Source organism: Coregonus clupeaformis, unplaced genomic scaffold (assembly GCF_020615455.1).
Source record: "Coregonus clupeaformis isolate EN_2021a unplaced genomic scaffold, ASM2061545v1 scaf1372, whole genome shotgun sequence".
Classification (NCBI taxonomy): Eukaryota; Metazoa; Chordata; class Actinopteri; order Salmoniformes; family Salmonidae; genus Coregonus; species Coregonus clupeaformis.
The window spans coordinates 74,832-101,265 of NW_025534826.1; the positions used below are offsets into that span (position 1 = coordinate 74,832).

The window sequence follows — 26,434 nt, forward strand, 5'->3', positions numbered from 1 at the left end:
GAAAACACTACTGAACTCTGTATCCATCATACAGTGGGGAAAAAAAGTATTTAGTCAGCCACCAATTGTGCAAGTTCTCCCACTTAAAAAGATGAGAGAGGCCTGTAATTTTCATCATAGGTACACGTCAACTATGACAGACAAAATGAGAATTTTTCCCCCCAGATAATCACATTGTAGGATTTTTAATGAATTTATTTGCAAATTATGGTGGAAAATAAGTATTTGGTCAATAACAAAAGTTTCTCAATACTTTGTTATATACCCTTTGTTGGCAATGACACAGGTCAAACGTTTTCTGTAAGTCTTCACAAGGTTTTCACACACTGTTGCTGGTATTTTGGCCCATTCCTCCATGCAGATCTCCTCTAGAGCAGTGATGTTTTGGGGCTGTCGCTGGGCAACACGGACTTTCAACTCCCTCCAAAGATTTTCTATGGGGTTGAGATCTGGAGACTGGCTAGGCCACTCCAGGACCTTGAAATGCTTCTTACGAAGCCACTCCTTCGTTGCCCGGGCGGTGTGTTTGGGATCATTGTCATGCTGAAAGACCCAGCCACGTTTCATCTTCAATGCCCTTGCTGATGGAAGGAGGTTTTCACACAAAATCTCACGATACATGGCCCCATTCATTCTTTCCTTTACACGGATCAGTCGTCCTGGTCCCTTTGCAGAAAAACAGCCCCAAAGCATGATGTTTCCACCCCCATGCTTCACAGTAGGTATGGTGTTCTTTGGATGCAACTCAGCATTCTTTGTCCTCCAAACACGACGAGTTGAGTTTTTACCAAAAAGTTATATTTTGGTTTCATCTGACCATATGACATTCTCCCAATCCTCTTCTAGATCATCCAAATGCACTCTAGCAAACTTCAGACGGGCCTGGACATGTACTGGCTTAAGCAGGGGGGACACGTCTGGCACTGCAGGATTTGAGTCCCTGGCGGCGTAGTGTGTTACTGATGGTAGGCTTTGTTACTTTGGTCCCAGCTCTCTGCAGGTCATTCACTAGGTCCCCCCGTGTGGTTCTGGGATTTTTGCTCACCGTTCCTGTGATCATTTTGACCCCACGGGGTGAGATCTTGCGTGGAGCCCCAGATCGAGGGAGATTATCAGTGGTCTTGTATGTCTTCCATTTCCTAATAATTGCTCCCACAGTTGATTTCTTCAAACCAAGCTGCTTACCTATTGCAGATTCAGTCTTCCCAGCCTGGTGCAGGTCTACAATTTTGTTTCTGGTGTCCTTTGACAGCTCTTTGGTCTTGGCCATAGTGGAGTTTGGAGTGTGACTGTTTGAGGTTGTGGACAGGTGTCTTTTATACTGATAACAAGTTCAAACAGGTGCCATTAATACAGGTAACGAGTGGAGGACAGAGGAGCCTCTTAAAGAAGTTGTTACAGGTCTGTGAGAGCCAGAAATCTTGCTTGTTTGTAGGTGACCAAATACTAATTTTCCACCATAATTTGCAAATAAATTCATTAAAAATCCTACAATGTGATTTTCTGGATTTTTTTCCCTCATTTTGTCTGTCATAGTTGACATGTACCTATGATGAAAATTACAGGCCTCTCTCATCTTTTTAAGTGGGAGAACTTGCACAATTGGTGGCTGACTAAATACTTTTTTCCCCCACTGTATGTGTCCCACACTGGGAGAAATGGGTATCACTTGATCAGTTGTCTAGAAATAACTTTCCCGCTGTACTTTAAGTTTCTCCTTCATGCTGTTGCACTCGCTGTAAGCCCTGTTCCTGTCCAGGTGTAAAAGGCATTACCATTCATTTTGGTCCAGGTATCACATACATGCATATACCATTATTTCCTGTAATGAAATATAAAGTAATACATTACTGTGGCTCTGTTACTCAGTTTGATTGAGTCAAAAAACAAAAAAGGACATGGTTCCTACTCACAAATGAGGATGTGAGCCTAACCCTAACCTACAGTAATATCACAACCACAGAGGATGACACCTCCCATCCTGCACATCCACTACCTCTGACAAGCTTCCCTATCTCTCTCACACACACACACACGCGTTATGTTCTTCTATCCTCGTGGGGACCTAAAATGTATTTCCATTCAAAATCCTATTTTCCCTAACCATAAACCTAACGCTTACCATAACCCTAACCTTAACCCAAACCCTAAACCTAACTCCTAACCCTAAACCTAACCACTAACCCCTTACCCTAACCCTAATTGTAACCTTAACCCTAAACCTAACTCCTAAGCTTAAAATAGCCTTTGTCCTCATGGGGATGTGGGAAATGTCCCCGAAAGGGAGAATTTTCCTTGTTTAACTATCCTTGTGGGGACTTTTGGGGGATTTTAGGTCCCCACAAGAAGAACCAACACACACACACACCTTTCAACCTCGCCCTCCAGCGTCTTAGTTATGATGCTCTCAGGTGTGTTTTACAGCTGGTATAATAACAAGGAGGAGTTGTACACCTTATAGTAGTTCATTGTTCTATTACCACTGATGTGCTCTCTGCTGTCTGTAACACACTAGGGACTAGGTAAAGGTTGACTAGGTTGTTTTATTCTCTTTTAGCCCACAATAATCTAGTGTGACAAGACAACAAGCAACACTTTAACTTGTGTTATTTTGTATAGTATGTGGCGGGATGATAATGTATACTGTTGTGTTGTAAATTGTTGTGTTGTGTTGTAAAGTGTTGTGTTGTGTAACCCACCACTGTTAGGGCTTATCCATGAACCAGAGAGTGTGGTCGTGGGGGTCCTTGATTGCACATTGTCCCTTATGGAAACTTTCCAGGCCCTCCCCACTTCCATTAGGCAAAGAATGCAGCGTTTCCATACATAGTGTTCCACAGTTCCACCGGTGCAGGCCTGAGAAATCTGTGTCCCTCCCAGCAGAGTACCACTAGATGGTCATGCCAGAAAGAACAAAACTGGCTCAGTCATAAAAAATGTTAAGCAAGCACGTGAGCTATTTGATCGTTATCTAAGGTTAGGGACGGGTCATGAAATCATGTCTGTAGTTATACAGAGCCAGCCATACTCTCCAGCATGGCTAGATAGAGACATCCTGGTCTCATGAGTAGGGTTTTTTCCCCTGACCATGTGACCTGACCAGGAACAATTCCTATTGACTATAACTAGGCCCCAGTTTCTCTAGGTCAGAAATAACTCTGGGCCTACAGGGAGGTTGTAGTTGGAGTCAGGCAGTGTTAGGGCAGCTGTGGGGTCCTGCAGCCTGCATGGAGGTGAGGCTGAAACAACAGAAAAGTGTCAGAATCACAGCCAGACAGGCTGGAATGTCGGCAAACCCCGGAAGGAACAGTCCGCCCTCTCCCCCTCCTTTTTTTTCTCTCTCTCTCTTATTCTCCCTCCTCTCTCTCCTTCTCTCGCTCACACTCACTCTCTTTTTCCTTCTCCCTCTCTCGTTCAATCATTACCTCTTTCCCACTCCATTTTTCTTTCTTTCTCCCTCCTTCTCCTTCAATCACTCCTTCTCTCTTCCCCACCTTCTTCCTCCCTCTACCTCTCTCTCTGCTCCTCCCTCTCTCTCTCCCTCCCTCTGTTACAGTGAGTCATTACCTGTTCCTATCTTGGTGCAGAGTTAATATCCTGATCCTGCTCTGCATCCAGGGCTGATTCATGAGGGGATAAAAGGGGTGCACACACACACACACACACACACACACACACATGTGCGCGTACACACAGGAATGCAACACACACATGCATGGATGCATGCCCACACACGCTCAAACACACATGTGCACGTACACAAGCGTGTGTATGTACGCATGTGTGTGTACGTACGCACGTACACACACGCACACACACACACACGCACACACACAATGAAGTGAGTGAGGGAGACAACATTCTGTATTACTCACACACTGTATGTCTACCTCCCTGGCACAAACACAGACAATCTCAAATTCAGCATAAGTCTATAGAGCCATTTCTACACAATGTTGACTGAACTCTCTGTGATTTCAAAACATCTATAGTATATATAATAGTTTCCCAGCACATTAGAGACAGGATAAACACCTGCACATTTTGACAATGCACATTCTCCCAGTCCCCACCGCTCAGAGGAAAAACCCTCCAATTGCCAACTGGCCCCGTCAACAGCACTGTCACAGATTATGGCTAACTCAGACTGTAGTTCTCTATTCTCCCCAGCAGGTGTCCCTGTGGCACACCTTCCTCTGCAACAGACAGACAGATTGACACAGACAGACTGACAGAGAGACAGACAGACAGACAGACAGACAGACAGACAGACAGACAGACAGACAGACAGACAGACAGACAGACAGACAGACAGACAGACAGACAGACAGACAGACAGACAGACAGACAGACAGACAAAGCCCAGGGGAAGATGACACACACTACACTGACTGTCTGAGAGCTCACAGTTAGAGAGAAGGATGGAGATAGGAGGAGATGAAGAGAGGGATATGTTTGGAGGTAAAGCCAGGTACTTATACGACACAGAGATGAGAGTGATAGATATGGACAGGACAGGTAGAGAGAATGGGGAGGCTGAGGTGGAGGAGTGTAGACTAATACAGGGGGAGGGCTGAAGATTAATGATAAACAGTGCGGTGGTCTAGATGCCGAGGGGAGTAGAGCGGGAATGGAGGGTAAGAGTAGAGAGGGAGGGAGAGAAAGAATAATACTGAATTATAGAAGAGAACTGTGATCTCCTAACTCACACTGCTTTACCCACACACACACACACACACACACACACACACACACACACACACACACACACACACACACACACACACACACACACACACACACAGTGCACATACAGACACAGAGACCTTGAGACACACTCACGTGACATGAGTTATGTGTGCTCTCCACCCACTGCCATGTGTGCTGTCTTTTAGAGCTGTCTGGTGTGGGCCAGCCTGTTTAATATATCTCCTCGAAGACCTTTACACACATCACACATACTGCATGTCCACATTGACATTTACATGAATCACATTCATCACACTCAAACATTGCACATTTACAAGGTGAAAGCCAACCCCAAATATTACACATACCGTTACATGATATAAATTATTTAAACATTACATAGATTACATTGCACCCAGACTCATACAATAATACACTGCTCAAAAAAATAAAGGCAACACTAAAATAACACATCCTAGATCTGAATGAATGAAATAATCTTATTAAATACTTTTTTCTTTACATAGTTGAATGTGCTGACAAAAAAATCACACAAAAATGATCAATGGAAATCAAATTTATCAACCCATGGAGGTCTGGATTTGGAGTCACCCTCAAAATTAAAGTGGAAAACCACACTACAGGCTAATCCAACTTTGATGTAATGTCCTTAAAACAAGTCAAAATGAGGCTCAGTAGTGTGTGTGGCCTCCACGTGCCTGTATGACCTCCCTATAACGCCTGGGCATGCTCCTGATGAGGTGGCGGATGGTCTCCTGAGGGATCTCCTCCCAGACCTGGACTAAAGCATCCGCCAACTCCTGGACAGTCTGTGTTGCAATGTGGCGTTGGTGGATGGAGCGAGACATGATGTCCCAGATGTGCTCAATTGGATTCAGGTCTGGGGAACGGGCGGGCCAGTCCATAGCATCAATGCCTTCCTCTTGCAGGAACTGCTGACACACTCCAGCCACATGAGGTCTAGCATTGTCTTGCATTAGGAGGAACCCAGGGCCAACCGCACCAGCATATGGTCTCACAAGGGGTCTGAGGATCTCATCTCGGTACCTAATGGCAGTCAGGCTACCTCTGGCGAGCACATGGAGGGCTGTGAGGCCCCCCAAAGAAATGCCACCCCACACCATGACTGACCCACCGCCAAACCGGTCATGCTGGAGGATGTTGCAGGCAGCAGAACGTTCTCCACGGCGTCTCCAGACTCTGTCACGTCTGTCACATGTGCTCAGTGTGAACCTGCTTTCATCTGTGAAGAGCACAGGGCGCCAGTGGCAAATTTGCCAATCTTGGTGTTCTCTGGCAAATGCCAAACGTCCTGCACGGTGTTGGACTGTAAGCACAACCCCCACCTGTGGACGTCGGGCCCTCATACCACCCTCATGGAGTCTGTTTCTGACCGTTTGAGCAGACACATGCACATTTGTGGCCTGCTGGAGGTCATTTTGCAGGGCTCTGGCAGTGCTCCTCCTGCTCCGCCTTGCACAAAGGCGGAGGTAGCAGTCCTGCTGCTGGGTTGTTGCCCTCCTACGGCCTCCTCCACGTCTCCTGATGTACTGGCCTGTCTCCTGGTAGCGCCTCCATGCTCTGGACACTACGCTGACAGACACAGCAAACCTTCTTGCCACAGCTCGCATTGATGTGCCATCCTGGATGAGCTGCACTACCTGAGCCACTTGTGTGGGTTGTAGACTCCGTCTCATGCTACTACTAGAGTGAAAGCACCGCCAGCATTCAAAAGTGACCAAAACATCAGCCAGTAAGCATAGGAACTGAGAAGTGGTCTGTGGTCACCACCTGCAAAACCAGTCCTTTATTGGGGGTGTCTTGCTAATTGCCTATAATTTCCACCTGTTGTCTATTCCATTTGCACAACAGCATGTGAAATGTATTGTCAATCAGTGTTGCTTCCTAAGTGGACAGTTTGATTTCACAGAAGTGTGATTGACTTGGAGTTACATTGTGTTGTTTAAGTGTTCCCTTTATTGAGCAGTGTATTTCCATTAGCATGGCCAGGCAAAACAGAACAGCTTATCAGACATAAACGGCCTCTTTCCCCAATAACATAACACGTTCCCCTCTTTCTATGGATTTCCTCCTTCCTCCCTCTCTCTCACCTTCCCCTCTGCCCCTACTACAAGTTCTCCTTCTCCTCTCATCTTCCTCTCTCCCTCCCATGGGCTGTTTTCATCCTTCTTTTCCCTCTTTTTTGGCTTCCCTCCTCCTCTCCCTCCCTCCCCCCCGGTCCTTTCCTCCTCCCCTGTACCTCAGTGTTCAAGTGGTGGTGTGAGGTTACATCCAGAGGAGGCTGGTGAGAGGAGCTGTAGTGGGACGGGCTTATTGTAATGGCTGTAATGGAATCCATGGAACGGTATCAAACACATCAAACATATGGAAACCACAGGTTTGGCTCCGTTCCATCTATTCCTTTCCAGCCATTACAATGAACCCATACTCCTGTAGCTCCTCCCACCAGCCTCCTCTGGTTACATCAGAGCCTAACAACAGACCTCCCTCTCCGCACCACCACCACCACCTCTCGTGACACACACACACACACACACACACACACACACTCTGTCCTCAGCACACATACAGCGAGTGAGAACAGGGCCAGGGAGAGAGATGGAGAGAAAGCAGAAGGGATGGTGATGGAGAGAAAGTGAAGTTAGAAAGAGTCAAAGGGAGAGGGAGATAATTTACTATGCAGTCAGAAAACAAGACAGATTTCTTGACATGAAGTCATTTTGAAGCCTTGTATATTTTATTGTACTGTTAACCTTTGATTACAACAAGTCATCTAAAATGAATGAACACATTGTCAAAAACATGACAGCAGTCAAAAACGTCCACTTCCATCGATTGATGGAGAGAGACAGCGAGAGACGTGAGTGATTCGGTTTGCAACATCTGGGTTGGATATTGCAGCGCCAGTTGCAATGTCACTCAGTATGTTTTAACCCTTGCTGTGGTAACCATGCAGGTGTAATATCTCTTCCCGCTGTGTGTGTGTGCGTGTGTGTGAGTGTGATGGCCATATTGGCATGGGCACATGCATCACAGGTGAGATTAGTGTCAAGTCTTTTTTCCCTCTGTGGTTGACCTTGCCTCACAATGACAGCAGCCATGTCATAGAACACAGCACTGTCACAGCAATGTGTGTGTTTGTGTGTGTGCTTGTATGTGTGCATGTTGTACCACTTGCAGGGTTAAACAAATTATATATCTTACATTCAGAGAGAGAAATCAAATGTCTACTGTTTGCAGATGATCTGGTGCTTCTGTCCCCAACCAAAAAGGGCCTACAGCAGCACCTAGATCTTCTGCACAGATTCTGTCAGACCTGTACCCTGACAGTAAATATCAGTAAGACAAAAATAATGGTGTTCCAAAAAAGGTCCAGTTGCCAAGACAACAAATCCAAATTCTATCTAAAATACAAATTCTATCTAGGTATTGTTGCCCTAGAGCACACAAATAATTATACCTACCGCTGCCTAAACATTAACACTGCAGGTAACTTCCACAAGGCTTTTAATGATCTAATAGACAAGGCAAGAAGGGCCTTCAATGCCATCAAAAGGAACATAAAACATCCCAATCAGGATCTGGCTAAAAATACTTAAATCAGTTATCAAACCCATTGTCCTCTATGGTTGTGAGGTCTGGGGTCCACTCACCAACCAATAATTCACAAAATAGGACAAACACCCAATTAAGACTCTGCATGCAGGATTCTGTAAAAATATACTTAGTGTACAACGCAAAACCCCAAACAATGCATGCAGAGCAGAATTAGGACAATACCCGCTAGTTATCAAAATCCAAAAAAGACCTGTTAAATTCTACAACCACCTAAAAGGAAGCGATGCCCACACATTCCACCACAAAGCCCTCACCTACAGAGAGATTATCCTAGAGAAGAGTCACCTCAGCCAGCTGTTTCTGGGTCTCTGTTCACAAACACAAACTGACCCCACAGAGCCCAAGGACAGAAACACATTTAGGACAGAAACACAATTATGAGAAAGCAAAAAGATAACTATTTGACACACTGGAAAGAATCAACCAAAGAATTGAGACAATTAGAATGCTATCTGTCCCTAAACTGAGAGTACACAGTGGCAGAATACCTGACCACTGTGACTGACCCAAAATTAAGAAAATCCTTGACTATGTACAGACTCAGTGATCAAAGCCTTGCTATTGAGAGAGGCCGCCATAGGCAGACCTGGCTCTCGAGAGAAGACAGACTATGTGCCCACTGCCCACAAAATGAGATGGAAACTGAGCTACACTTCCTAGCCTCCTGCCAAATGTGTGACCAGATTAGAGACATATTTCCCACAGATCACACAGACCCGCAAAGAATTTGAAAACAAATCAAATATGAATAAACTCCCATATCTGTTAGGCAAAATACCGCAGTGTGCAATCACAGCAGCAAGATCTGTGGCCCGTTGCCATGAGAAAAGGGCAACCAGTGGAGCACAAACAACATTGTAAATACAACCTATATTTATCTGTTTATTTATTTTCCCTTTCATACTTCAACTACTTGCACATTGTTACAACACTGTACACAGCTAATAATATAACATTTGAAATGTCTCTATTCTTTTAAAACTTGTGTGAGTGTAATGTTTACTAATGTTTCCCTTGTTCATTTCCCTTTTGTTTATTATCTATTCCATTTGCTTTGGCAATGTAAACATATGTTTCCCATGCCAATAAAGCCCTTTGAATTGAATTGAGAGAGCGAGATAGAGAGGGAGAGAGAGAGAGAGAGAGAGAGAGAGAGAGAGAGAGAGAGAGAGAGAGAGAGAGAGAGAGAGAGAGAGAGAGAGAGAGAGAGAGAGAGAGAGAGAGAGAGAGAGAGAGAGAGAGAGAGAGAGAGAGAGAGAGAGAGCATGGGAAACATATGTTTACTCTGTACTGGTACCCCCTGTATATAGCCTCCTTACTGTTATTTTATTTTACTGCTGCTCTTTAATTTTTTATTTTTTTTTACTCATTTATTTTTTACTTAACAGCTTTTTTTCTTAAAACTGCATTGTTGGTTAAAGGCTTGTAAGTAAGCATTTCACTGTAAGGTCTACACATGTTGTATTCGGCGCATGTGGTCCTCTGTAGCTCAATTGGTAGAGCATGGCACTTGTAACGCCAGGGTAGTGGGTTCGATCCCCGGGACCACCCATACGTAAAAATGTATGCACACATGACTGTAAGTCGCTTTGGATAAAAGCGTCTGCTAAATGGCATATTATTATTATAAATACAATTTGATTTGATTTGATCACATCCAACTCCTACCTTATTCACCCCCCTAGTGGTCACCATGTGACATCACATCTAACCCCTACCTTTTGCACCTCCTAGTGGTCACCGTGTAACATCACATCTAACCCATACCTTATCCACCCCTTAGTGGTCACCTTGTGACATCACATCTAACCCCTACCTTCCTCCATGTAGCAGCACACATTACCCTCTACTTTAAATAGGTTTTGTCTTCACTGTACACAAACACACACACTTAACATACGCTTAACTGCACAAAATAAATGTACACACTCCTTATACACTGAGTGTACAAAAGTCTTTCCATGACATGGACTGACCAGGTGAATCCAGGTGAAAGCTATGATCCCTTATTGATGTCACTTGCTAAATCCACTTCGATCAGTGTAGATGAAGGGGAGGAGACAGGTTAAAGAAGGATTTTTAAGCCTTGAGACAATTAAGACATGGATTGTGTATGTGTGCCATTCAGAGGGTGAATGGGCAAGACAAAATATTTAAGTGCCTTTGAATGGATGGTGGTAGGTGCCAGGCGCACCGGTTTGAGTGTGTCAAGAACTACAACGCTGCTGGGTTTTTCACGCTTAACCGTTTCCCATGTGTATCAAGAATGGTCCACCGCCCAAAGGACATCCAGCCAACTTGACACAACTGTGGGAAACATTGGAGTCAACATGGGCCAGCGTCCCTGTGGAACGCTTTCGACACCTTGTAGAGTCCATGCCTCGACGAATTGAGGCTGTTCTGAGGGCAAAAGGGGGTGTAACTCAATATTAGGAAGGTTTTCCTAATGTTTTGTAAAGTCAGTGTATATGCACAAACACAGATACACACACACACACACACACAAACACACACACACACACACACACACACACACACACACACACACACACACACACACATTTACATTTACATTTTAGTCATTTAGCAGACGCTCTTATCCAGAGCGACTTACAGTTAGTGCATACATTATTTTATCAAACCAACAACCCTGGCGTTGCAAACGCCATGCTCTACCAACTGCACACACACACACACACACACACACACACACACACACACACACACACACACACACACACACACACACACACACACACACACACACACACACACACACACACACATACACACACACACACACACACACACACACACACACAACGAGCTGAGAGGGGGAGCCAATGGTCTATATATAGCAACAATACCAGGATTGGACAGATTATAAATGAACTGCAATGTCTGGCCACTTATTGTATACAGATTTAACCTTCCTTCCCCACCCCCCTCCCTCCCTCCCTCCCTCCCTCCCTCCATCTCTCTCCCCTCCTCTAAAATCTCTCCCTTCCCCCTTCCAATTCCCCATCCTCTCTTCCTCCATCTCTCTCTCTCTCTCTCTCTCTCTCTCTCTCTCTCTCTCTCTCTCTCTCTCTCTCTCTCTCTCTCTCTCTCTCTCTCTCTCTCTCTCTCTCTCTCTCTCTCTCTCTCTCTCTCTCTCTCCCTCCCTCCCTCCCTCCCTCCCTCCTGGAATACTAATTTGAGCGTCTCGTCGTCACCTCTGCTCAGCCTCCCATGACTCAAAGCATCCCCCGCTCTTTTTCACTACCTCTCCCCCATCTGCCTCTCCATCTGTCCCTCCCCCTCTCTCTCCCCCGCTCTGTCTTCCTTCCCCAGTGTGTGTGAACTCAAGGAAACATGATTGACCATGCTTGCTGCTTGTGCCAGCCCTGCGTCATTTGGCAGACTAACACTTGTAGAAACAGAAACAGACCATCATAAATATATAATCCCTACACAGAGGGACAGGAGGTTAGCCTGGGTAGATGAAATAAAGAGAGAGCGAGAGAGAGAGAGAGAGAGAGAGATGGAGAGAGAGGGTAGAGATAGGGGCATTAGATTTGGTGGGACGTGTATGCAGGTCAGATGAGATGAGAGAGATAGAGAAGTACAGATAATGAGGCCACTCCTCTCATTGTTTTTGTCACCAGGAAAGAGGGGGGTGGAGGGGAGGACTGAGAGAGAGGGGGATGGTAAGAGGAGGAGAGGGAGGGGAAAACAGAGAGAGAGAGAGTGTGGGAGGGAGAGAGAATAAATGGAGAGAATACAGAGAGAGCTAAACCAAGAGAGAGAAGGGGGAGATGAGAGAGAGAGGTGACAGAGAGCAGGATCGATGGAGCGAGGGATGACAGGGAGCAAAGGCTTTAGAGACTTTGGAGAGCTTTGACGCTGAAGGAATACCCGCTCGTGTTTTGTCATGAATCTTCAATATTGGGCCTGTGTGTGTGTGTGTGTGTATGTGCTCGCATTATTTGAGAGCTCAGTGTGAGTGTGACAGAGAGAGGGGGAGGGGAAGGAGGGGTAGAGGGGCTGGGAAACCGCTGCAGTGCATTGTTAGGCAGCTCGCGCACAGGAGAGGGAGACAGAGAGAGAACCCCCATTTTAGATCTCCAATATTACAGCAGTGCAGTTATTTCCGCAACAATGACAACAACGGCAAAGCCCACCGCTCAGTCCACTGCTATTGAACCTCTAATGGTATGGCTACAAGCCACAACATTCAACACACTGCCATTCACAGGCTAATGGACAAGCCCTTTCTGCAGATTACTGCCTGTCAGTAATATGATGCTCCTATTAGCCTGATTTCCCAATCACCATATCTCTAGGATTTCACATTTCACAACAGATATAATACAGATATAATATGATTATGGTAATGATAATGATGTTAACAATGTCAACAAATGTTGATGATAATTATAGTAATAATACAAGTTATAGTTATAGTAATAGTAGTAATAATACTAATAATAATACTAATAATGATAATAATATCACTCTTCCATATTAAATTCAAACCTGTCTCCCTAAGGCATACTAACTTACTAATGGGATCGTATAGGACTCTCACTGCACTGGTAAAGAGAGAGGGAGAGAGACTGAGCGAGTAAGCGCAGAAGAGAGAGAGAGGAAGAGAGGGAGGGAGAGACAGTGTGCAGGAGAGCGAGTGAGAGCGAAGCGAGCAAGAGAGAGAAGCGCGAGATAGAGTGAGTGAGTGAGAATGTATGGTGTCAGGGTAACGCTTCCTTGCTTGTATCCAGGGCCTTTGTGAATACACCATGGGATGCATCGGCTCACGGAGACTCAGTAAGACCTACTATTTTTCCCTTATGGCTGGGGGCTGAGGCTGGGGCTGAGGCTGGGGGCTGGGTGGGGGGACGGGGTCCTGCTTGCTGCTGTTCCGTACGGTGTATGTGTGTGTGAATAGGCTGTGGGGACCGGGGGATGAAGAAGGGGTAGATGGTAACCACGTCACTGTTTAGATAGGGCTTGACAATTCACGTTTGGCCAAGATGTCAGAGACAATATGTGTTAAAATGTGCTGCTGTGAGTGTGCATTCCCCCCTCCCTCCATCCCTCTTCTCCTGCCTTGATTTAGGATGATGCCTGGCAGAGTGTTTGTGTGTGTGGGAGGGAAAGAGAGAGAAGGATGGAGAGGAGGAGACGGGGGAGAGGCAGATTGAAAATGCTATGATAGTTGCTGTTTACAGAGAGGGAGAGATAGATAAAGGAAGAGGAAGAGAGGGAGAGATAGAGAAGGAGATGGAGAAAAGAGGGGAATATTCTATTGTGGGAGGTGTCTGTGTAGTGTAGTATTACGTGCATAAATAGAGAGAGAGAGAAAGAGAGATGAGGTGGGCTGGAGGGAGAGAGGCAGGCAGAGAGAGGGAAGACATGCTGAATTGTATTGCAGGCAAAGAGGAGGGGAGATGGAGGGAGGGGTTGAGACAGAGAGGGGGAGAGGGAGGGGAATACATGAGGGAAAGAGTGTATGGGATTGCATGGAGGGGTATTCAGGTTGGGATTGTCCTGGCCAATACCCATCTGTGACACGTTAGGTAAATCAACGTCAGGACTGCTGAGGGGTCAGGGTGGGGTGGGGGGGGGGGTGAGGTAGTAAACAATAACACATACGATTAAAGGTAAATACACCTCTGAAATGGTATAATGCATGTACAGAATGAGCATATGGAATGATTAATATGTACAGTAGTGTATTCAATACCAATAGTACACATCAACAACAAGTAGATTGTGATATGCTACAGAAAAACAGAGGAGGATGTTCCAGTAGTCTATAGATGATGACTGCATTGGTCTGTTCTGTGTGTAAAATGTGTGCATCGGATTTACTTTTGATTTAAATATAGGCCTAAAGAACTTATGTTAAGCGCATTGTGAAATATTTGTTATCCACTTTGCATAATTGCAAACGAATGCTCAATACATAATGATTCATGAATGCTCAATACATCATGATGATGTGGCCGTTGATACTTTGCTTCTTGAAAGTCCAATCGCTTGAAAACTTGACTGTTGACATGCAAAACATTTTTAGACTGTATCAACAGTAGACTAATGAAAGAAATACCAAAATTTAGTTTTGGAGTGGAATTGAAAGCTGCCCATTATTTTCTATCATTATTTCAACTTCCTGAACTGAAATGGAATTGACCCCAGCTATGGTATTGAGGTCAGCAGTGTGACATAGTTGTGAAATAATTGCGAACTCTAGATAACAACACATGAAGAATCCAAAGGATGAAAGGCATCGTAGAATGAGGTGATGTCTAGAATGGAAACCAGCTGGAAGTAGGTGTGAGGTGAATAGTGAAGCCATGATAACTGTGTTAAACTAGCGCTATACACATAGAATTAGGAATTAGAATACTAACTAGTAATTGAATAGGATCTCCACGGGTATACAGGCCAGGGCACCTGTTTAGTCACACACTGACTTCCAGTGAAGTAATGGAAGGTATTATTACTTATTATTGTGAAATGTCATGCAGACACAGGAAAAAGAGTGAATGAAGGCATGGTGGTGAATATTGATGTGTTCTAAAGCAGCCTACAGAGGACTTGAATTGAAGTGAAGATGAAAAGGTTAGAAATAAATACTGGAGTGGTAAGCTTTCTGTGAGTAGTCCCTAGTGGTTTGATTCTTAAAACATGATTATTCTTAAAAGTCAAGCATGTTGTAACCACGGCAATGTTTCTGTCCTATGATTCTGACCACCATGGAGACTGAATATAGGCTAGGGTTCTTCTAAGCTGTTGCTTAACACCTGATTTAGTGAAGAAGTGAGTGTGTGCTGGTGGTACTGTAGTGTATAGAGAAGGAGAGAGCAGTGTGGTGTGTAGGTCTGCCTGCGTGGGCGTGGCAGCAGTGTTTGTGTCCATGGGTTTAGTGTCCAGTATTGATCGGCCTCCTCAGCTGCAGTCCTCCCTGCCAACCACAGATCAACAGGAGGAGGCAGTGGGGTACAATATCTACACACTGGAGTAAGACTAGAGTATCTACACACTGGAGTAAGACTAGAGTATCTACACACTGGAGTAAGACTAGATTATCTACACACTGGAGTAAGACTAGAGTATCTACACACTGGAGTAAGACTAGAGTATCTACACACTGGAGTAAGACTAGAGTATCTACACACTGGAGTAAGACTAGAGTATATCTACACACTGGAGTAAGACTAGAGTATCTACACACTGGAGTAAGACTAGAGTATCTACACACTGGAGTAAGACTAGAGTATCTACACACTGGAGTAAGACTAGAGTATCTACACACTGGAGTAAGACTAGAGTATCTCTACACACTGGAGTAAGACTAGAGTATCTACATACTGAAGTAAGATTAGAGTATCTACACACTGGAGTAAGACTACAGTATCTCCATTTTAAATTTTTACATTATAGTCATTTAGCAGACACTCTTATCCAGAGTGACCTACAGGAGCAATTAGGGTTAAGTGCCTTGCTCAAGGGCACAACTGTATATTTTTCGTCTAGTCGGCTCATAGATACGAACGAGCGTCCTTTCGGTTACTGGCCCAATGCTCTTAACCAGTAGGCTACCTGCAGCCTACATATCTACACACTGGGGTAAGACTAGAGTACCTAAACACTGGAGTAAGACTAGAGTATCCACACACTGGAGTAAGACTAGAGTATCTACACACTGGAGTAAGACTAGAGTATCTACACACTGGAGTAAGACTAGAGTACCTAAACACTGGAGTAAGACTAGAGTATCTACACACTGAAGTAAGACTAGAGTATCTACACACTGGAGTAAGACTAGAGTATCTACACACTGGAGTAAGACTAGAGTATCTACACACTGGAGTAAGACTAGAGTATCTACACACTGGAGTAAGACTAGAGTATCTACACACTGGAGTAAGACTAGAGTATCTACACACTGGAGTAAGACTAGAGTATCTCTACACACTGGAGTAAGACTAGAGTATCTACACACTGGAGTAAGACTAGAGTATCCACACACTGGAGTAAGACTAGAGTATCTACACACTGAAGTAAGACTAGAGTATCTACACAATGGAGTAAGACTAGAGTATCTACACACTGGAGTAAGACTAGAGTATCTCTACACACTGGAGTAAGACTAGAGTATCTACACACTGGAGTAAGACTAGAGTATCTACACACTGGAGTAAGACTAGAGTATCTACACACTGGAGTAAGACTAGAGTATCTACACACTTGAGTAAGACTAGAGTATATACATACTGGAGTAAGACTATAGTATCTCTACACACTGGAGTAAGACTAGAGTATCTACACACTGGAGTAAGACTAGAGTATCTACACACTGGAGTAAGACTAGAGTATCTACATACTGGAGTAAGACTAGAGTATCTCTACACACTGGAGTAAGACTAGAGTAGCTACAGTGGGGGAAAAAAGTATTTAGTCAGCCACCAATTGTGCAAGTTCTCCCACTTAAAAAGATGAGAGAGGCCTGTAATTTTCATCATAGGTACATGTCAACTATGACAGACAAATTGAGAGAAAAAAAATCCAGAAAATCACATTGTAGGATTTTTAATGAATTTATTTGCAAATTATGGTGGAAAATAAGTATTTGGTCACCTACAAACAAGCAAGATTTCTGGCTCTCACAGACCTGTAACTTCTTCTTTAAGAGGCTCCTCTGTCCTCCACTCGTTACCTGTATTAATGGCACCTGGTTGAACTTGTTATCAGTATAAAAGACACCTGTCCACAACCTCAAACAGTCACACTCCAAACTCCACTATGGCCAAGACCAAAGAGCTGTCAAAGGACAGAAACAAAATTGTAGACCTGCACCAGGCTGGGAAGACTGAATCTGCAATAGGTAAGCAGCTTGGTTTGAAGAAATCAACTGTGGGAGCAATTATTAGGAAATGGAAGACATACAAGACCACTGATAATCTCCCTCGATCTGGGGCTCCACGCAAGATCTCACCCCGTGGGGTCAAAATGATCACAAGAACGGTGAGCAAAAATCCCAGAACCACACGGGGGGACCTAGTGAATGACCTGCAGAGAGCTGGGACCAAAGTAACAAAGCCTACCATCAGTAACACACTACGCCGCCAGGAACTCAAATCCTGCAGTGCAAGACGTGTCCCCCTGCTTAAGCCCGTACATGTCCAGGCCCGTCTGAAGTTTGCTAGAGTGCATTTGGATGATCCAGAAGAGGATTGGGAGAATGTCATATGGTCAGATGAAACCAAAATAGAACTTTTTTGGTAAAAACTCAACTCGTCGTGTTTGGAGGACAAAGAATGCTGAGTTGCATCCAAAGAACACCATACCTACTGTGAAGCATGGGGGTGGAAACATCATGCTTTGGGGCTGTTTTTCTGCAAAGGGACCAGGACGACTGATCCGTGTAAAGGAAAGAATGAATGGCGCCATGTATCATGAGATTTTGAGTGAAAACCTCCTTCCATCAGCAAGGGCATTGAAGATGAAACGTGGCTGGGTCTTTCAGCATGACAATGATCCCAAACACACCGCCCGGGCAACGAAGGAGAGGCTTCGTAAGAAGCATTTCAAGGTCCTGGAGTGGCCTAGCCAGTCTCCAGATCTCAACCCCATAGAAAATCTTTGGAGGGAGTTGAAAGTCCGTGTTGCCCAGCGACAGCCCCAAAACATCACTGCTCTAGAGGAGATCTGCTTGGAGGAATGGGCCAAAATACCAGCAACAGTGTGTGAAAACCTTGTGAAGACTTACAGAAAACGTTTGACCTGTGTCATTGCCAACAAAGGATATATAACAAAGTATTGAGAAACTTTTGTTATTGACCAAATACTTATTTTCCACCATAATTTGCAAATAAATTCATTAAAAATCCTACAATGTGATTTTCTGGATTCTTTTTTCTCATTTTGTCTGTCATAGTTGACGTGTACCTATGATGAAAATTACAGGCCTCTCTCATCTTTTTAAGTGGGAGAACTTGCACAATTGGTGGCTGACTAAATACTTTTTTCCCCCACTGTACATACTGGAGTAAGACTATAGTATCTCTACACACTGGAGTAAGGCTCATGCAGGTCTGTATGCAATGTCAGTACTGTAGTAAGCACCTGATGAATAGCCTGCTAACTGCTTGACTATTCTGTACCACCAGTGGTGTTGATACCTACAGTATACCACATCACTATTCTGTACCACCAGTGGTGTTGATTCCTATACCACATCACTATTCTGTACCACCAGTGCTGTTGATACCTACAGTATACCACATCACTATTCTGTACCACCAGTGGTGTTGATTCCTATACCACATCACTATTCTGTACCACCAGTGCTGTTGATACCTACAGTATACCACATCACTATACTGTACCACCAGTGCTGTTGATACCTACAGTATACCACATCACTATACTGTACCACCAGTAGTGTTGATACCTACAGTATACCACATCACTATTCTGTACCACCAGTAGTGTTGATACCTACAGTATACCACATCACTATTCTGTACCACCAGTAGTGTTGATACCTACAGTATACCACATCACTATTCTGTACCACCAGTGGTATTGATACCTACAGTATACCACATCACTATTCTGTACCACCAGTGGTGTTGATTCCTATACCACATCACTATACTGTACCACCAGCGGTGTTGATTCCTATACCACATCACTATTATGTACCACCAGTGGTGTTGATTCCTATACCACATCACTATTATGTACCACCAGTGCTGTTGATACCTACAGTATACCACATCACTATTCTGTACCACCAGTGGTGTTGATTCCTATACCACATCACTATTCTGTACCATCAGTGGTGTTGATACCTACAGTATACCACATCACTATTCTGTACCACCAGTGGTGATGATACCTACAGTATACCACATCACTATTCTGTACCACCAGTGGTGTTGATTCCTATACCACATCACTATTATGTACCACCAGTGCTGTTGATAGCTACAGTATACCACATCACTATTCTGTACCACCAGTGGTATTGATACCTACAGTATACCACATCACTATTCTGTACCACCAGTGGTGTTGATTCCTATACCACATCACTATACTGTACTACCTCCTCATATAAAAACATGGTGATTATACATCTACATAATTTATAGTGATCATATACACTGAGTGTACAAAACATTAAGAACACCTTCCTAATTTTGCCCTCAGAAAAGCCCAATTCGTTGAGGCATGGACTCTACAAGGTGTCGAAAGCGTTCCACAGGGATGCTGGCACATGTTGACTCCAATGTTTCCCACAGTTGTGTCAAGTTGGCTGGATGTCCTTTGGGTGGTCGTCCATTCTTGATACACATGGGAAACTGTTGAGTGTGAAAAACCCAGCAGCGTTGCAGTTCTTGACACACTCAAATTGGTGCACCTGGCACGTACTACCATACCCCGTTCAAAGGCACTTAAAATCTTTTGTCTTGTCCATTCACCGTCTGAATGACACACATGCACAATACATGTCTCAATTGTCTCAAGCCTTAAAAATCCTTCTTTAACCTGTCACCTCCCCTTCATCTACACTGATTGAAGTGGATTTAACAGGTGACATCAATAAGGGTTCATAGCTTTCACCTGGTCAGTCTATGTAATCAAAAGAGCAGGTGTTCCTAATGTTTTGTATACTCAGTGTAAAACCATAGTGATTATACAGCCACATCATTTACAGTGCATTACCTGGGCTGGTGTCGAGGAAATGAGTAAACAGATGTGATGTCAGCTGGTGCATAAGGAAGGCTCCACCAGCTGACTGTCTGGTGTGTGTGTGCGTGTGTGTGCGCGTGCGTTTGTGTAATGTGTGCATGTGCGTGTGACCTGTAGGCAGACTCTCTCTCTGCAGGGTAGGTATAGTGTGTGGCTGCTGACACATCGCTGAAGGGGGGCTGAATAGGCACTATAATCCAATTCTAATAATACAGCCTGAGTGCCCGTGTGTGGGGGATTCTCATGAAACCAGTTTTAAAATGTCTGTAGAAAATGGAGTTACAAAACCATGATGCATCTGCTAAAATCAACTATCAATAAGACTAACGTGTAGTTTTTGGCAAAGTGCCTTCTTTTAAATACATTTTACATTTTCACCTGAATTTTGTACATTTTCAGACCAAATTCTCTGTACCAAAATGCATCCGGATTCAAATATCAAGTCATTTTATAAAATTGTACTTTATAAAAACCTAACTTATTTGAATAAAACACATAATATGTTGCTGTAGTTTGTCCATAAATCATAAACATTGTATACTAGTTGAAATTTACATTAAACTATAATATTTATTACGTAAAAACACAGTGTCTGTGGACATGTCTCATTGCAGTAACACAGCTGTATTTATGCTTGGGATATCGCTTTTCAACAGTAAAAGTTCAAAAATGGCTGGAGGATGTCTTTAAGTTAATTTATTCACTTATGTGCCTTCAGAATGTGGTTCTTATTCTCAAATGGATTTAATTGTCATTTTTTGTCAACGATCTACACAAAATACTCTGTATTGTCAAAGTGGAAGAAATATTCTAACATTTGTAAAATAAAATAAAATAAAAACACTAATATACAGTATCTTTATTAGATAAGTATTCAACCCCCTGAGTCAATACATGTTATAATCACTTTTGGCAGCGATTACAGCTGTGAGTCTGGATTGTGCAACATTTGCCCATTATCCTTTTCAAAATTCTTCAAGCTCTGTCAAATTGGTTGTTGACCATTGGTAGACCATAGATTTTCAAGCAGATTTAAGTCAAAACTGTAACTTGGCCACTCAGGAACATTCAATGTCTTCTTGGTAAGCAACTCCAGTGTAGATTTGGCCTTGTGTTTTAGGTTATTGTCCTGCTGAAAGGTTAATTAATCTCCCAGTGTCTGTGCTTAGCACCATTCCATTTCTTTTTTATCCTGAAAAACTCCCCAGTCCTTAACGAATACAAGCATAACCATAACAGGACACAGCCACCACCATGCTTGAAAATATGGAGCGTGTTGCTCAGTAATGTGTTGTATTGGATTTGTCCCAAACATAACACAGTATTCAGGACAAAAGGTTAATTGCTTTTCCACATTTTTTGCAGTATTACTTTAGTGCCTTGTTGCAAACAGGATGCATATTTTGGAATATTTATATTCTGTACAGGCTTCCTTCTTTTCACTCTATCAATTAGGTTAGTATTGTGGAGTAACTGCAATGTTGTTGATCCATCCTCAGTTTTCTCCTATCACAACCATTAAACTCTGTAACTGTTTTAAAGTCACCATTGGCCTCATAGTGAAATCCCTGAGCGGTTTCATTCCACTCTGGCAACTGAGTTAGGAAGGACATCTGTATCTTTGTAGTGACTGGGTGTATTAATACAACATCCAAAGTGTAATTAATAACTTCACCATGCTCAAAGGGATATTCAATGTCTGCTTTTTTATTTTTACCCATCTACCAATAGGTGCCCTTCTTTGGAGGCATTGGAAAACCTCCCTGGTCTTTGTGGTTGAATCTGTGTTTGAAATTCCCTGAGGGGCCTGAGGGTCCTTACAGATAATTGTATGTGTGGGGTACAGAGATGAGGTAGTCATTAAAAAATAATGTTAAATACTATTATTGCACACACAGAGTCCATGCAATTTATTTAACTTGTTAAGCACATTTTTACTCCTGAACTTATTTAGGCTTACCATAACAAAGGGGTTGAATACTTATTGACTCAAGACATTTCAGCTTTTCATTTTTAATGAATTTGTAAAAATTTCGAAAAACATAATTCCACTTTGACATTATGGGGTATTGTGTGTAGGCCAGTCACACAAAAATCGATATTTAATCCATTTAAAATTCAGGCTGTAACACAACAAAATCTGGAAAAAGTCAAGGGGTGTGAATACTTTCTGAAGGTACTGTATATGCTGAACAAAAATATCAATGCAACATGCAACAATTTCAAAGATTTTACGGAGTTACAGTTCATATAAGGAAATCAGTCAATTTAAATAAATTCATTAGGCCCTAATCTATGGATTTCACATGACTGGGATTACAAATATGCATATGTTGGTCACAGATACCTTAAGAAAAAGGTAGGGGCATGGATCAGAAAACCAGTCAGTATCTGGTGTGACCACCATTTGCCTCATGCAGTGTGACACATCTCCGCATAGAGTTGATCAGGCTGTTGATTGTGGCCTGTGGAGTGTTGTCTCACTCCTCTTCAATGGCTGTGCAAAGTTGCTGGATATTGGCGGGAACTGGAACATGCTGTCGTACACGTCGATCCAGAGCATCCCAAACATGCTCAATGGGTGACGTGTCTGGCTAGTATTTTGGCCAAGGAAGAACTGGGACATTTTCAGCTTTCAGGAATTGTGTACAGATCCTTGCGACATGGGGCCGTTCATTATCATGCTGAAACATGAGGTGATGGCGGCAGATGAATGGCACTACAATGGGCCTCAGGATCTCGTCACGGTATCTCTGTGCATTCAAATTGCCATCGATAAAATGCAATTGTGTTCATTGTCTGTAGCTTATACCTGCCCATACCATACAGTGAGGGAAAAAAGTATTTGATCCCCTGCTGATTTTGTACGTTTGCCCACTGACAAAGACATGATCAGTCTATACTTTTAATGGTAGGTTTATTTGAACAGTGAGAGACAGAATAACAACAAAAAAAATCCAGAAAAACGCATGTCAAAAATGTTATAAATTGATTTGCATTTTAATGAGTGAAATAAGTATTTGACCCCTCTGCAAAACATGACTTAGTACTTGGTGGCAAAACCCTTGTTGGCAATCACAGAGGTCAGACGTTTCTTGTAGTTGGCCACCAGGTTTGCACACATCTCAGGAGGGATTTTGTTCCACTCCTCTTTGCAGATCTTCTCCAAGTCATTAAGGTTTTGAGGCTGACGTTTGGCAACTCGAACCTTCAGCTCCCTCCACAGATTTTCTATGGGATTAAGGTCGTGTGTTTTGGGTCATTGTCATGCTGGAATACCCATCACGACCCATTTTCAATGCCCTGGCTGAGGGAAGGAGGTTCTCGTCCATCGTCCCATCGTCCATCGTCCCTTTGATGCGGTGAAGTTGTCCTGTCCCCTTTACCAGAAAAACACCCCCAAAGCATAATGTTTCCACCTCCATGTTTGATGGTGGGGATGGTGTTCTTGGTCATAGGCAGCATTCCTCCTCCTCCAAACACGGCGAGTTGAGTTGATGCCAAAGAGCTTGATTTTGGTCTCATCTGACCACAACACTTTCACCCAGTTTTCCTCTGAATCATTCAGATGATCATTGGCAAACTTCAGACGGGCCTGTATATGTGCTTTCTTGAGCAGGGGGACCTTGCGGGCACTGCAGGATTTTAGTCCTTCATGGCGTTGTGTGTTACCAATTGTTTTCTTGGTGACTATGGTCCCGGCTGCCTTGAGATCATTGACAAGATCCTCTCGTGTAGTTCTGGGTTGATTCCTCACCGTTCTCATGATCAATGCAACTCCACGAGGTGAGATCTTGCATGGAGCCCCAGGCCGAGGGAGATTGACAGTTATTTTGTGTTTCTTCCATTTGCGAATAATCGCACCAACTGTTGTCACCTTCTAACCAAGCTGCTTGGCGATGGTCTTGTAGCCCATTCCAGCCTTGTGTAGGTCTACAATCTTGTCCCTGACATCCTTGGAGAGCTCTTTGGTCTTGGTCAAGGTGGAGAGTTTGGAATCTGATTGATTGATTGCTTCTATGGACAGGTGTCTTTTATACAGGTAACAAGCTGAGATTAGGAGCACTCCCTTTAAGAGTGTGCTCCTAATCTCAGCTCGTTACCTGTATAAAAGACACCTGGGAGCCAGAAATCTTTCTGATTGAGAGGGGGTCAAATACTTATTTCCCTCATTAAAATGCAAATCAATTTATAACATTTTTGACATGCGTTTTTCTGGATTTTTTTGTTGTTATTCTGTCTCTCACTGTTCAAATAAACCTACCATTAACATTATAGACTGATCATTTCTTTGTCAGTGGGCAAACGTACAAAATCAGCAGGGGATCAAATACTTTTTTCCCTCACTGTAACCCCACCGCTACCATGGGGAAATCTGTTCACAATGTTGACATCAGCAAACGACGCCATACAGGTGGTTTGCAGTTGTGAGGCCAGTTGGACGTACTGCCAAATTCTCTAAAATGACGTTGGAGGCGGCTTATTGTAGAGAAATTAACATTCAGTTCTCTGGCAACAGCTCTGGTGGACATTCCTGCAGTCAGCATGCCAATGCCAATTGCACGCTCCCTCAAAACTTGAGACATCTGTGGCATTGTGTTGTGTGACAAAACTGCACATTTTAGAGTGGCCTTTTATTGTCCCCAGCACAAGGTGCACCTGTGTTATGATCATGCTGTTTAATCAGCTTCTTGATATGCCACACCTGTCAGGTGGATGGATTATCTTGGCAAAGGAGAAATGCTCACTAACAGGAATCTAAACAAATTCGTGCACAAAATTTGAGAGAAATAAGCTTTTTGTGCATATGAAATATTTCTGGGATCTTTTATTTCAGCTCATGGAACATGGGACCAACACTTTACATGTTGCGTTTATATTTTTGTTCAGTGTAGTACTCTAAATCCCCCAATTAATGTTGTTAAATTCAAAAGAATACTAAATAAAAATAGCTGACACCATGTGCTGGTAACTTTATTTATTTACTAGGACCACTCCTTAAACCTATTGTATAAACTTTTTGTACAAAAAAAACAGTTATTTGATTAAGTAAGGTATAAATGTATACTTTTGCAATTTTGGCTTAATCTGTTGTTCTTTATCCAAATATGTGTACATAAATACAATATAAAAAGGTTATGTGTTACAGTAATGAGAAATTACTAAATAAATTGTAATTACATTTAAAATATTTATATTGTCAGTGTTATGTTTAACTCAGGTATTTTCATTAGGGGAGCAGTGTAAAAAAATATTAGAAATGGATTTGTTTATTACTTTTTTGGTCTGTTGCAGTAATGATACTTTTTGTGTTGGTAGTTGTGGAAATTGTGGTAATATGCATAATATCTAATAGAAAAAACATAGATAAGTACAGATCCTAATCTCAGTGATCCAAGAGAAAATGTCATAAAAAATTACACTTGAGAATTATTGGGTCAAATGACCAGTGTGTGTGTGGGTCCGTTCACTGTGAGCAACACTGCTATTGTCTATATCATTACCACTAACAACTGATAAAAGAAAGAGCTATCTCAATGACAGGCAATATATTACAGAGCACTGTGCTTTACATTTGCTTTGAAGAATCAATTGGGTATACTAACTGATTTTGAGGGGGAACAAATAAAGTGGGACTTGAACCAGCAACCCTTCGGTAGAGTGAAGGCACTACCACCTGTGCCATTAAGCTCCAGACAGACCACACCTTTCCCCACTTATCACCCGATCATACAGGCCTTTATTCGTTGAATCAGATGAATCAGGTTAGTGTAGGGCTGGAGAAAAACCCTGCACCCGCTGTGGGTTGGTGACCACTGCTTAGTTCTTAGCCCAGGCTGTCAGTCATGGTAACCTTTGCTGGGTCCTACAGGTGGTGGGTTTAATGCTATAAGTCATGGTAACCCATGCAGGGTCCTACAGGTGGTGGGTTTAATGCTATAAGTCATGGTAACCCATGCAGGGTCCTACAGGTGGTGGGTTTAATGCTATAAGTCATGGTAACCTTTGCTGGGTCCTACAGGTGGTGGGTTTAATGCTATAAGTCATGGTAACCCATGCAGGGTCCTACAGTTGGTGGGTTTAATGCTATAAGTCATGGTAACCCATGCAGGGTCCTACAGGTGGTGGGTTTAATGCTATAAGTCATGGTAACCCATGCAGGGTCCTACAGGTGGTGGGTTTAATGACTAAGCTAGAGTAATGAAGCATGGCGTACCCTCTCATGACAGGTGCATGTACCATTGGAGGGTGGGGCAGGGGGAATAAATTTTTTCAGGAACAGTCCATCCATCCGCATCTCTGTGTGTGTGTGTGACAGACTGGCTTTTATGCTTTT

At 43.3% G+C, this 26,434-nt stretch overlaps 1 protein-coding gene across 4 annotated transcripts in view; it reads left to right on the plus strand.

Annotated features, from left to right (window-relative positions):
- Positions 1-12,996: 12,996 nt before the first annotated feature.
- The window catches only part of LOC121542972, a 36,814-nt gene continuing 23,376 nt past the window's right edge, over positions 12,997-26,434 (plus strand). For all 4 annotated transcript variants that reach the window (XM_041852635.2, XM_041852637.2, XM_041852638.2 and 1 more), the window contains exon 1: positions 12,997-13,155. In XM_041852635.2, coding sequence (XP_041708569.1) covers positions 13,128-13,155 — 28 coding nt within the window. In that variant the 5' untranslated portion in view covers positions 12,997-13,127. The remainder of the gene's footprint in view (positions 13,156-26,434) is intronic.